The 14692-nt window shown below is 37.8% G+C and overlaps 1 protein-coding gene across 2 annotated transcripts in view; it reads right to left on the bottom strand.

Moving 5' to 3' along the window:
• The window catches only part of NELL2 (neural EGFL like 2), a 136218-nt gene that overhangs the window by 34719 nt on the left and 86807 nt on the right, over positions 1–14692 (bottom strand). For both annotated transcript variants that reach the window (XM_083860688.1, XM_083860689.1), the window contains exons 14-15: positions 4907–5029; positions 2636–2731 (exon numbers count right to left, since the gene is read on the bottom strand). In XM_083860688.1, the coding sequence (XP_083716814.1) occupies positions 2636–2731; positions 4907–5029 (219 nt within the window). The remainder of the gene's footprint in view (positions 1–2635; positions 2732–4906; positions 5030–14692) is intronic.

Below are 14692 nucleotides of genomic sequence, written 5' to 3'. Positions count from 1 at the left end.
ACTCCAAATTCAACAGGACACAGTCCTGTATGCCAGCAGTAGAAGCCATCTGTATTTGACCCTGCCCTGAGCAAGGGGATTAGACAAGATGATCTCAGGACGTCCCTTCGTCCTTTCTTTTCTATGATTCTAAGAATTTTTTTTAAGCAGAACTCTTAAACCACCTTTTACAGGAGGAAACAGTAAGAACAGGTGATTGCATTTTCTAGGTTATTGCTTGGGTTTGGATTCAATGTCCTGCTAATTAATTCATAGGTTCAGTAGCTGCTGACAATGTCTACATAACTGTATATTTTAACTTAAAAATCCCAAGATTCTTCAATAAGCAGTTTTTAAATATGTGTAGCATAAAGAGAAATAAGTGATGTGGAGTTTTAGAATAGATTTGGCACCTTTACATCAATCCTCTTCCTCCTCTGTATGTGATCGCATGGAAGATATCTGCCTAGAGAAGATTGCATCACCTTTGTAGATACAGAGACTGTTCAAAGGGAAGCTTCCAACATAAATTATTTGTAGCACAAACATCTTGAAACATTTCAAGCCTAACAAGAAGCACCTTCAGCAAACTCTGCTACATTCACTACAAGTGAATGTATACTATTTGAAGCTTCAGTTTTCTTTTATGGCTGTATAGAGCACCATTTTCCTGACAGTGCAGTCTCAGAAAAAAACAGCTTTTACTCTTTACCTGCCAGATTGTTCTTCCATTTGCCACTCTGACTATATTTCATTCTGCAAGTTTCAAAGCCATTCACAAGTAGATGACAATCCAACTCTCCATATTAGTCTCCACATGAGGTAACCAGACCTGTTCTCCTCTGGCTAACCTCTAGCACTATTATTTCTACAGTAGGAAAAAAATATCATGTTCAACAGAAATTAAACAGGAGAGAGGGTCTCCTCCTCAGAAAACTGAGCTATGAAACTGGTTTGGGGCTGGCAAATTGGCTCCACATCACAGCAACATTATCTCTAGCTATGTCACAGGTCACCACCATACTAACCTGATGTTAAACATTGAGATCAGGTATTCAGAAAGGCATAAGATGTGCTCCAAGCCTCTGCCTGTCTCCCTATATGTTTCCTGAAGGGCAGGAAGGATGGGAAGTTAGGCCAGCAGTTCAGATTATTTTGAAGGACATTTGAGGCTGAATGCAATTAATCTAACTTAAGTTAGCTTAAGGTACTTGAACTTACAGGACTGGGGACTGAGTGTCTCTGGATTGTCCTATAAAGAAAGGGAGCCCAGATAGGACTTCCAGGGTCAATTCTGAAAAGCCAGTAAGATCTCTTTTTGGCAGTGGCTATTAATACTGACTATAGAAGGAGATTAAAGCAAATATGCTTCTAGACTTCAGATAGGAGTATAAAGCTGCAAAAGATGATTATGCACTTTGAAACTATACATGAGAGCAGGAAAGTGATTCAAGGAATGTGTAAGACAGCTATTACTAAAACAAATTAACTGCTTTAATACTTGAGCATTATCTTAGCATACAATTTGTTCCAAGCAGTGTTACAATGGAGAGACCTTGGTACCCTGTACTATGGAATTTGCAGTCTGTGAAATAGTGAGCATACTTGAAAACGTGCTCTTTTAACATTGTTTTAGAAATAGATGAGCAGTTAGAATGTTACTTTTCACATAACATCCCTCATGTGCTCTGTGGGAATATCTGCTCAAATACAGAAGAATGAAAACAACTGCATTTCTCACCTCTCAAATAGACCAGATAATACACAATTCAGACTGGTCTGGTTTTTTCATTAAACTGAGTATGTTTACAAGTCAGATGAAAGCAATACTTGCTCAAATGACCTCCTTTCTACTGTTTGGAAGATTTATTGAAGGTAATATAGAACAGCAACAATAGTCAATCATAGGTGGCAGACTGCCCTTTTATTAGGCATACTGAAGCCAATTAATCTAAGCAAGCTTTCTCTCTTTACCTCCTGGAGGCAAGTATGCTCAGAATGCATTTAAAAATTCTGCAGTGATAAATAAAGGTGCTGAGATGCTAAGAATTAACATTCTACATACTCTGCTGGGCAATATAATTTGATTAGATTCAAGACTTAAATAATAAAGTTCTAAAACAAAGCCTTGTGGTACTGCCATCCTCAGGGGTAGCAGGGGAAGAAAAGGAATGCTTGTGAAAGGAGGTAAAAGCAGCAGGAACATTGAAACCTGCCCTAACACTGAGTAAAGTAAGCTGAGTTAATCACAAGTCTTCAAATAACGTTACAAATGAAGATGGGTTACTGAACCAGAAACACATATACAGCACGGAAGTAATCAGTTACTTGAATTTATTTCCAGATGTCAGATTATCTGTTATTTATATGAGACACCAAAGGCCATTTGAGGTGAAAAGCAAGTCCATAATAATCTTATTAATTATGAAACATCAAAATCCAAGATGTCTTAATTCATGTTCTAATTTTTGCAGTCCATGTGCTTCTAATTAGAATTGCTGTAATATATTCTCTTGGGAAGCATATAAGAAAAGTGAGTAACATTTTAGTGGCAGCTTCCTCTTTCAGGGCACAAACTTAAATTCTCCTTTGTTCTTGGATTACTTCAAACATCCTCCTTGGATTATCTTCATCATAAATTAAGTTATAATCTTACCAGTTTCACAGCTGGGCCCAGTGAAGCCTTGTGGGCAGGCACACACATTGGAAGCAATACAGGCTCCTCCGTTCCTACACCCGTCTTTGCAAAACGCTGCAAAATGCAAAATCACAATACATGGGGAAGAGAATCAGACTCAGCAATCCCACAGGTGGACACAATCTGCTGGCAGGCTGGCACAGAACGGAGCACAGAGACTGCCTTCTCCTAAGGATAGAGGTCACAAAGAGATGCTTTATGGCCCCCCTGCCTCACTGGCCAGATGGGCTGACAAGCTACAGAAGGAGATTAGAGTAAATCATCTGAAGACAACAGCTCCCATATGCGCTCCTTCGCATCCATTGGGAAGCAGTGAAAGACACCTTCCCTTGGAACAGACTCTTCCTAGGGTATTGCTGGTCTGTTCTGCTGCCCAACTAAAGGCCTGAACATAATAAGTACAACTGAATATTAAACTGTCTGGCTACCTCACTCCTTTATTATGTAGTTCAATAGAACAATAAAAATACTAATTCTGTCTCAAGGGATTCTGAAGAACTTCCAAACTTTTAGTGTTTACAGCTTTAAGTCAATCCTTGGATTTGTTCTTTGGCGTGCTGCACTTACATATTTTGGTATAGCATTCTCCAGGAGTGTATGCTTTAAAGAGCCACTTCTGTGGACCCAGAAATGCAACCAGCTCTGATTGAAAATATAGTAGCTGTTAGTTGCTCTGATTGTTTCTGCATGCTGTAGGTAAAACTAGGCAGATGAAGTTATAACTTACACAAAGAGTTGCTTCAGAGCACTGGTCTAGCCCTGCACTCATAACCAGCCAAAGGTGTCAGGTTTTGGTTTGCAGCTTCCCAGTGTAACAGGACCACTGATGAGGTCTTATGGTTCATCTGAGAGAAACCTGTTACAGATTTGAGCTATCCAGCTCTCAGTTTTGAGACACCAGCCTTGTGGTGTGAGACCATTGTTACTGACATTGAAGCTTCCCAATCCAGGAGTGTATGGTGCACAGGACTGCACCATGGTCTGATTTGCAGTCAGGGCTCTTATTCAGGAGAGCTGAATGCAGTGCTGTAGGGTTATGAATCTTCTCTTTGACCCAAGGAAGTCTTTTAGTAGCTGACTCACCTTCAGCAGAAAAATTTAGGACTACTACCAAGCACAGCACAGGAGTGATCTGTGCTCTTCTGAAAGAAGATGTTTTGGGTTTAAACCTCATCAGGGTAAGACTTTCTTCTTATTTCCCATATAGTCCAGCACAAAAGGACATACGTGCTGTCATGTCTCCCTCCACTCGTGTTGACTTGAAGTGAACCAGGCTGCCACGTTTTATAAAGATCTTATCTTTGGAAAATATAGAAAAATTATACTGTTTAAATCAGGTGATGGAATAACTAGTGCTAAGACCTTAATCAGACTTAGCAATTAAAGAAATTCTGGGTTGCTTAGATCTGGCAATAAACAGCAGCAGAAGGCATCTATGTGACATTACCAATGTTAACCCTTAGATTCTGACATCTAAGAGATCAACAGGATCGAGGCACAATCTCAAGGAACACTGGCTATGATATTGCTGCATCTGTCCCACTTCTCATGTCTGAGCTCATTCTCTTACAGCTACACTACTTCTATTTTCAAGCACTCTCTATATCCTGTGCTCAGAGCTTGAGAACTTCCAAGGATTTGGGCCCAACTACCAACTATAACTTCTTCTGATGTGAAATGCAACACGAATTAAAGCAGCATTTTAGCTCTGGGAAAGCATCTTTTTAAGACTAGAAATTTAGGTTCTAATGTTTAGCAGTGAATCAAAATGAAAACATGACACCACCTCATCTGTAGCGAAAGTTGTGTGTGCCCATATCTACTGCTTTTCTCACGATAACAAGACATACCAAACAATTTTTAGCTCATCCACATAAAATACCAAGTCACTGACCATGGACAATGTAAGTTTCCACAGACACAACTTTCTTGGTAACTGTAGGCCTCCTTGTATGGTGTACCATATATAGAAACTGAAGACACAAATAATGAAACATAACTACGTGAAATTTTAGACCCTACTATCTATGTATGCATCATCTTCAAATTACTGCAAAAATGCAAAAAACCCCCTGCCAAATGCAAAGTCAGTATATGTATGCCTGTGAAGATCAAACAGGTGAAGGACCCAAGTGTCTAGCCTAGCATTTTGTCAGTCTTATTCAAGGCAAATGAGCAGAACTGCATCAACCATGGCAGAGCATCTCATCCAGGTTTCCAGCAGCTTACCTTTGCAGATGGTTCCATTTCCTGTGTAGCCCGGCTTGCAGACGCAGTTGTGCCCACCCACAGTGTTGAAACAGAGCGCATTTTCATCACAGTTGTGCTGGTTTGTTACACATTCGTCATGCTCTGAAAAGGGAAGCAAGAATGGGATGGTCCTGAATTTTTAAAACCACAACAAAATAAGAGCTTCGTGTAGGTTTCCAGATGAAAAGGAGAGAAACACAGTAGTATTTATTGGCAATAGGGCTAGCTATGTGAATATGTAACCATGAGATAGCCAGGGGTATCTATTTTTATCACATACCAATATGTGACAACTGCACAGCAGCATAATTCCACTTTCATTAACAGGGAGCCACCATTATTACACTTTCTATGTGGGCTACAGTATTATCACAAACATTTGCCGAAGAGCTGGCTAGCATACTGAAAACCCATATGCTACTTCTGCTGTATAATTTATTCATGCAGGTTTATCTTGTGCAAGATTCTTAGGGTTTCCTTCAGAAAGCTGATTAATGGTGTGAGATGCACTCTCCAAACTGCAAAAGGCATGGCTAGCAGAAGGCAAGTCTTCAAAGTGCAGCCCATGTTTTCCTTCCCTTCAGCCCATACAAAGAGCTTTATTTAGATGAAATAAATAACCTAAAAACAGAGGTCTGCCAGCTTTTCAAGGGACTTCTAGCATGGCATGTCCTAGCACCAGAGTGTGATGGATGAGACTCCTCAGTCTGGTGACCAGGACATACTAGGAAATAGCCCTTTTGGGAATAAATTAACAGTCTGGAGAATGTGACTTTGTGCTGATTTGCAGCACACTACTTAATCGGGGGAAAAAAAAGCACTGCTTAAATGTTTAGCTTACAGAACATTTTAATGTTTTATTTCGCAATTTTTAAGAAATGGTAAATGGAATCTCAAAATAAGATGCCTTAAAGTGTCATTTCAAAATGATACATGAAAAGCTCTATTATTTTCAAAATGCAATATCTTAGTCTGTAGGCGTCAAAACAAAATGCTTCCATCTTCTGGAAATACTCCTTGCACTTTTGTTAAGCCAACAGTATTTATCTATTCACACATAATTTCAGAGCCCTGAAATTTAAATTTCAGGAAAACCAGCTGTTTGGGGAACATAAAGACGTCTAATTTCAATCAGCACACATGAACTAACCTGCATGTGAAGTTTTCATAGCTATCATTCTGCCCAGGTTTTAGTGGATTTTATTAGTGTGGTTTAGACCAGTTCTGGCTATTTAGCACAAGTCTTAAATCTGGAATCAGATGCTCTTTCTTCCTTCATTTTGAGCGGGAAGTCTGCTCTAAATCTTCCTCTTTATAAATAATGACTTCACATATCCCACTGAGTTGTCAAGAAAATTAATTACTTAACATTTGCAAATCACTATGGAAATGTTCAACTTGCTATTTCAATATTGGCCATAAACTGCAGGAGTATAAAACTGGCACAATGGCATATATCCAATCCATCAGAGGTAAATTTTCCTCTAGTAATGGCAAGGACCTGTTGTTTAAAAGGGGGCAACATTCACCTCAATCTAACTAATAAACTTTAAATGCTACACAAGTTTAGTTTTATTTTTGTAGGTTTGCTGTTGTTGAGTGTTATTTTGTTTGTTTTTAATATTAACCTAATATCCCTCTTCTAAACAAGGACTTGTGTCTCTTGTATCACCAATCATGCTCTCTTCAACCCTCACTGGACGTAGCAGAGCACAGGCTGCAGGCCTCTGCCCTCCAGCATGAGATTTAATTACTTTGCTCTCAGAATGAATAACTAAAATTGTTATTGTTCACCAAATGATCCAGCCCCTCTAAAATCCACTTAACAAGATCTGATTCTGACCTCCTAACAGTGAAGTCTCTTATGCTAGCTGAAACAGTATTTATGTGAAACCACTGCAAAAAAAAAAAAAAAAATAAAGTAAGGTCAGGCAAATTAGGTAAAAAAGTATAATCTATGTTGTAACAATATCCTGGCTTCCTTATTTTATGCTAATATCATGGTATAATTTAAATATGTTTTCATTTAAATAGTAATTATTTTGTAATTTTAAAATAATACACAAGAAGAAAATAACTACGGGAACGTGTGAAATGTATTCAGCAGGCCAAAATATCCTGTAAAGCCATTATCTTGCTATTTTTGGAGGAAGGGTCCCTACAACAATACATCACACTGGTAAAATCAGCTTAAATAACTACATCTGACAAATTAAGTATCAAGCTCAAAGAGGAAGCACAGTCATCCATCTTGTGCCTTAGGAATGCAGAAGCACCCCTGGCATGTACAGCAGCTCTTTAAGAGATAAAAGAGTATATTAGAGGGTAGCAGGTGATTGCAGACTGCCACAGCAAGAGGAAGGGCTCCTATGTGTGGCTGAAGCAGCTCTGAAAGCCCACTAAGGTTTGCAGGGCCAGAGCCTTGAAGATCATTTGCACAGATGTATGTCTTTCATATAAAGAGATGACTGCCCCATTTGAGTGTGCCTTCCTAACATTTACTGTTTTGGGGGTAAGAAAAACTACTGAGTCTTTCAAGATGGATTTTTTTCTTCAAGTATACAATATCAGTAAAATTAATTTTCCATCAGCTAAATAACAGGACTTGGATGCAAAAGTAATAGACCTGGTATCCTATTCTATGTAAGCTTTGGGGTTCTTATCCTCCTCTAAGAAAATTCATGGAGGATGTTTCTGTATAAACTGTATTGAAACAAACATGACTATTTCTTCTGTGGTTATCTGCCCAAACTTTAGGTATATTTTTATTGAAATCACATATTACTGACTCATGAAAAATTCATGGACTGATAAATGATTTCTGGATTGAGGTTTACTTGTCATCTTTAGGGGGAAAATGTTTCAGAGTTAGGAGAAAAATCTGTGATTCAATTAAAGGAGATTTTTATATGATTGGAATACAAAAAATCAGCAAAAAATGGATCAGTGCGTTTTACAATCCATCTAAATTTGTTTCCCTGTATCATCTGATCAATAACACACTTAAAACCATTTAGACACAGTGTTTCTTCATATTGCTTTCTACAGTGACACCTAACAGAGCAGACAGCTTAAACTTCAGGAGTGGCTCTTTCACAGACTGATTACGCAGTCAAACTACATATGAAATTATCCTGAATAAACTATGCCACTACATCCACTCTTTTAGCACTTGGCACACTATCCACACCAATTTAAAAAGACCACCAGAAACAGGTTTATCACTAGTGATAACAAGACAGACTGTTCAGTTTTATTAAAACAGAAATACTTATTAATAATAAAAAGGGTTGTGTTCTGTTCGTAATTCTTCATTAATTCATGCCTAACACTTTGGTTCCTTTTTTTAACAAAACACATGGAAAGTCACCTTAAAAGAAAAAGGAGAAAATTGCATAGCCTGAGTTGAGCAATCTTAAATACCAAATCAGAAACTGCAGAAGCAGATAGGACCATGTGTTACAAAGAAGCAAAAAAGCTGTTTATAGAAGAACCATTAAAAGAGAGCCTGCAATATGTTTTTTAAGTTCAAAAACAAGTTTAGAAACATTAATTGCCTTATTTAGAAATGTTAAAATTTTATTTCTCAAGGCCATTTATTTAAAAAATCTTTAGAAATCATGTGACACATTTAATGAACATTCCATACTTATTTCACTACACAGCATAATGAAGAGAGGCACAGGACAGGTACAATAGTATTACAGAGGCAAAGAATTAAAAGACTATTTTTGCAGAGGAATTTTAATGATTTACCAACCCGAACTTGCATAAACCTCTTGTACAAAGACCACGTGCACTAGTTTCAATGATGAATTCTAAAGTTTATTATCTAATATATCTAAAATCCATTTTGCACTGACCAGGACTCATGGTCAGTGTTAAAATTCATAACATCTCTGTTCTGGGAATCAAATGAAGTTTTAAATACTCTATTTATATTGACTAAACTGTCTCTGGAATGAGATCTTTCTAGACAGAGAAAAAAATTTAACTCCAATATTTGCTATTGCCTCATGGTAATTACAAAAGTAACAGTAATCGTATGTGAATGTCTCATTAAATCATTCTCATGACACAGACAACTTAAAAAGGCAAAAAATATGTGACAATGCAATTTATTTACTTTTACATATTTGTGTGTGCAAATACATTATATACACACAAAAATATATATAATGTACATATCTATATGTACAGGCACATACAGTAAAGGTGAAGAATTTATTTTATTCTGATTTATTTTGAAATACTATTTCAGAATATTCCATATTGCTTGCTTGAGAAAAACTTTTCTTCAAAAGGGTATCTAGGGTGAAGTATTGCACTCTACAAAATGAGACTGGTGGCATAAACTGATCAGAACCCACTGGATGCTCTAATGCATCTCAATGCAATGACAGCTGGGGACCTGTCTTACCACATTTGTTATCTGTGCAGAGATTCTTGCTGAACTTAGTAAAATTTAACATGCTGTCCACAAGGTGTGGCACCTGCCTCCTCATTCGCACTATGCAACATCAGCCCTTCTCCTTCCAACTGTGTATTTTATGACTAAAAATAAATGTCTGTATAGATTTCCTACACGCATACTGCAAGCCTTCCCAATATTTGCCTTGTGTATCCAAATTCTGCACAGGTCTAAGAAAAAATAAATAATGATAATCCAATCCAATAGCAAATAGGAATGATGACTGAGTTGCATCCCTTGCTTAGGGATGAAAAATACTATGCTAGCAGTTTTCCTGAACTATCCATTAACAACACTGGAAAATAAGAGCTGAGATCATCTTTAAGGTGCAGAAATGCATAAAAGTTCCCAAAAATATAAATAGAATACATCCGTACAACTGTAATCTTGTAACATGATGCAATAGATATTCATTGCTGAGTGAAGAACTTTTAAACCTGGATTAAATTAAAATTATTTAAATAATGAGAATATATTAGGGTTTTTTTCCTTTTTGATCTCTCTGCATTCAAGATTTCAAATTACTTTGGCCTTCTGTCTCCTTCCCATTGATTTGGTATAGAACTACAGAACCATGGTGACCAGCTGGCCATCTGATGTGGCAGTGACAACAGATAAGATTTACTTGAATTACCAATAGCCAACACACTTAAATGCCCACTTACAGCTTATCTTCATTACAAGGGTTTTTTCCCCCACCTTTAGTTCATGTACAAGACAAAAATTAGTAGCAATTATACATGTAATATGGAAGACTTATTCCATTAAGATAATTTAAGAAATGACAGATGGCTAATCCCTTTAAGACTTTATATTAACTCATTTAAACTCTAATTGGCAGAGTTAATTTAAATCACAGTATATGCACACTATTTTTAAAGAGCAAATGCTGTAAATTTATTGAACTATATGCTGGAAAGTGTCCAAGGAAGGGCACTGAAACTGGTAAAGGGACCAGAGAACAAACCTTATGAGGAGTGTCTGAGGGAACTGGGATTTTTTAACCTGAAGAAAAGGGGGCCTGGGACAACCTTCTCTACAGCTACCTGACAGGAGGTTGTACACAGGTGAGGGCTCAGTCTCATCTCCAAAGCAGCAGGCAATAGAACAAGAGAAACTGGCCTCAAGTTGTGCTTGGAGGTTTAGATTGGATACTAGAAAACTATTCTTCACTGTAAGGGCTGTCAAGCACTGGAACAGTCGGCCTGGTGAAGTGTTTGAGTAACCATCCCTGGAGGCATTTAAAGACATGTATATGTGGCACTTAGGGACATAGTTCAGTGGTGAACTATGGAAGCACTATTGGCAGTGCTGGGTTGGACTTGATGATCTTAAAGGCCTTTTCCAACCCAAAAGAGTCTATGATTCTATATTTTTCATATATTTATGTTAAAATTTTTGATTGATATTCCCCAATTAATTTTTCCATAGATATTTCTTAATTTAAATGTAAAATAGAACGTGTGTTTTAATTATTCATAGAGTTATCATCACAGTTTACCCTAAGTTAATGCTTGAGTCATTAATCATTAATGACCACCAGCAGCTTCAGTTCAAAGCTGGGTACACCAAAAGCCAGGTCTACAAGAATTTGCTCCCTGCTAATCCTTTTACTTAACTGATTTTTATCTTCATCTATTCCCATATATGCATGCTGTTGTTGGTCCTCATTTTCTAATTCTTTCTTTAGTGCAGCCATAAATTACAATTTCTGTAGAGCAGCTGCTTGCTCCCTCCCCCAGTAGGACCAGGACAAGAATCAAAAGGGCAGAAGCCAGAAAACTCATGGTTTGAGATAAAGACAGCTTAATAGGGAAAGCAAAGGCTGCACACACAAGCAAAGCAAAACCAGGGGTTAATTCACTGCTTTGTAATGGCAGGCAGGGGTTTAGCTGGCACAAGGAGAGCAGGGCCCCATCACGCGTAATGGTTACTGGGGAAGACAAACTCCATCACTCCAAATGTCCTCCCTTCCTCCTCCTTCCCCCCACTGTACACACTGAGCCTGTTGTCACATGGTCTGGAATCTCCCTTGGTCAGTTGGGGTCACCTGTCCTGGCTGTGTCTCCTCCCAGCCCCCCAGGCACCCCCAGTCTCCTCCCCAGTGTGGCAGTATGAGAAGCAGGAAAGGCCTTGGCTCTGTGTAAGCTCTGCTCAGCAATAACAAAAACATCTCTGTTTGCGTTCAGCAAAAATCCAAAACACAGCCTCACACCAGCCACTTTGGAGAAAACTAACTCTACTCCAGCCAAACCACCATATCTCTATTCAGCACTTTCCTGTTTTTTTCTTTTAATTATGTAGAAAATAAAAATAGCTCTGGCATGTGCATGTTCTGTTCTCAAGGTCTGTTTTAGAGATCATCCTGCACTCTGAGATGCTCTTTCTGTCGGCAATTGCTTAGTCCATTGTTGTTCTTCAGGGAGAACAGCTGTCATTAACTCGTGCAGATCTCTTTTCTCTCTTCCAGCTGTTAGTTTATTTGCTTATTCTATATTTATTTGCTGTTAATGTAGTAAAAAAGGAAAAAAAAGGCAACTCTCAGGAAACCTTAGGAAGAAAATCCACTCGGGGATTCATCTGAAATCCAGTGTTCCTTTTCACATCCATATGAAGAAACCAAAAAGCTCCAGAACTGCAAAACTGCATCCCAGTTATATTACTGGGAAAATATAAAAGGCAATCTATATTACTGCAAATAAAAATTCTAAAAATTTGGGACATTCTAATTCTAGTTAACACTAGTTTTTAAAAAATCTTACTCCAGATTTTCAATTTCATGTTTTATTTCAAAACAGACTTTCATCTAAAGAAAACTATTTTGCACACCAAAGCCTACAAGAAGCATATACTTTTATTCCCATCCTTTGACTTTGAGAATTTTTCTTTTCAAAAATCTCTTTTCTTTACTTTTTGGTTATTCCTGTTCTGGATTTTCCTCCTTGACTTATGGAATACATGACTCCTAGTTTTAACTGCCTTTGAATTCTCCATTATTAATTTAAAATTCTGTGGCTCTAATAATGGATTTTATGTCTCTGAACAGGCTATACTCTCATCTAGGACTCAACTTGAAAAGACTAACATATAACTTGAATGTTGACCAGTCCACATTTTGTGTGGGACCAAGAAGTCTGTTGCAAGATCTCTTGGAACACTGGGAAAAGAAAGATATATTAAGTCATTTCAGACAAAAAAGACAAGTTGATGTATAAAATACATATTTCATGGTAGGCCTATCCTTATTTTCTCCATCTTCCTCTACAGCTCTTCAAATCACTTAGTATTTGTTAAACTCTAACATTCACCTTCCTCAAAATGTGTTTTTTAATATCCAATTTCATGCAATAATAGGTATTTATACAAAATACACTCCTCTTATGGAGGCTTCCATTGCAATATTAATCAGTGTTACTCTGTGTAACATCCTGTGAATTTTTATACTTTTCAACCAGTTAGGCAGAGTAAATATAGTGAAGAATATTTTGCCTGACAGCTAAAGTTAAAAAATCTTTAATTTATCCCCACTTTCTTTCACGTCTGCCATTTTCTATATTCCCTCTTGAACAGAAAAATTTAAGGGAAGGCTTTTCTAAAGCATTTAGCAGAGACCCAACTGTTTCCCCTAAAGGAATGTCTGTAATTCTCACTGATTACAATGGCAGGACCGTAGCGTAAATGCAAAATGATTTTGAAAATCCCACCTTAAGAGATTTCAGTCTAGACCTTGATATGGACCTTGTCACCCACACTTTTTTGCCTTAATTCAAGCTGATCTCTTAATGTCTTATACCAGGGACATTTTAAAATGAGGTTTCTACCTTTTTAAAGGTATTTCATTCTGTACGCTTTCTAGACTTTCTCCACAAATTTTTTTTTTTTTTTTTTTTTTTTAATTTTTTTTTTTTTTTTTTTTTAAAATAATCTAGCCAGATGCACTACTTATTCCTAGGTAAATCTTACTTAATTCCAACTTTTATTGTATTCAAAACCTCTCAGACGCTTAAAATAAACTGATGCTTTCAAAACCTTCTATTATGTGGCCAAAGGTGATAATGATAGCAAATTCTGCATCTCTAGTGGTACTCCTTTACTACTTTATTGCTAGTAGAATAGCCGGACTAGACCTGCAAATACAATTCCCTCAGCCAACTGAAAGACATTTGTTTTAATTCTTCTAATTCCAACCCTTTTTATTTACTGCTTCCTTACTAAAAGGCTCCATGTTACAACAAGCCTGCCACTAGCAATAGACACCCGTTGGATATTTGGCCTCCCACACATATTTCTGTTAAACAAATAAAAGCTGTAAAGTAAACTGACTGCTGTTGAGGTTGGTAACTTGCTGCCTGTTCTTATATTTCATTAGTGACAACTTAGAGATTACCCACATGACCAGAAGGCTCCATAAAAACACCTCTGAATACTTTCTCAGCACAAAGTTAACAGAAGGTGGATATGCACTAAGTGATGGAAGAAAGATGTCTCAGCAATCAAAACTGCCAGAGAACAGTAATGTTCTCAAAACTCTCTTGAAACAGCTGGTGCTGCTTCTATTCTTTTTGCAATAGCATTGTGACCAGGGTTTGTCAAAACATTTCGGCAGCTCCAGGAAAATCAGTTACAACATTATGGCACCATTACCTAAGTCAGCACTTGTCTGGCAAAGAAAATGAGAGGCACCACAGTGGTGGATGAAATGCTGCTGTTGCTTTGATCCTGCTCTTGGCTGCAGGAATCTGGAGCAACTCACCTAACCATAAATGTTAGGAAACAAATGGGCTTCTTTTCTTTCTTCTCATGCAGCAGAAAGAGTCTTAATGCATGAAGTAGTTCCTCTCATTTCCCTGGCAGTGCTGTGACTCAGACACTCAGATCACTCACTGTATATCAAGGACACCACTATTTTTGAAATGAGAAGATCCTTGAGCTCTCTAGGGAGAGGAGGCCTTCTTTAAGCATTGCTCACCTAATTTTGAAGAGAGTTCTCTACTCAAAAATGGGGACAAAGTTATCCTTCAGTGATGGTAAGGTAGACCCATATTGCTGCTTTTCCCTTTGGTTAGCCTTGATGCCATCTCCAGTGATAGACCCAATTTTTCCTAGCATACATCCCCCCTGATAGTTTACAAAGGTGAAGCAAAACAGCACAGCAAACATCCTTTGTGAACACTGCATGCCGGCTGCCTTCCCTGGACACAAAAACACTTGGGGAGAATGGTGCAGCCAGTCCTCATCACTGGGCAGTATCAGGGAGGAGCCAACACACACCTGGCCTTGAAAGCCATGAAGTG

The sequence above is a fragment of the Zosterops lateralis genome (assembly GCF_965231275.1).
Source record: "Zosterops lateralis genome assembly, chromosome: 4".
NCBI lineage: Eukaryota > Metazoa > Chordata > Aves > Passeriformes > Zosteropidae > Zosterops > Zosterops lateralis.
The sequence above is the reverse complement of the archived record's forward strand: the minus strand, read 5'-3'. Positions and strand labels throughout refer to the sequence as shown.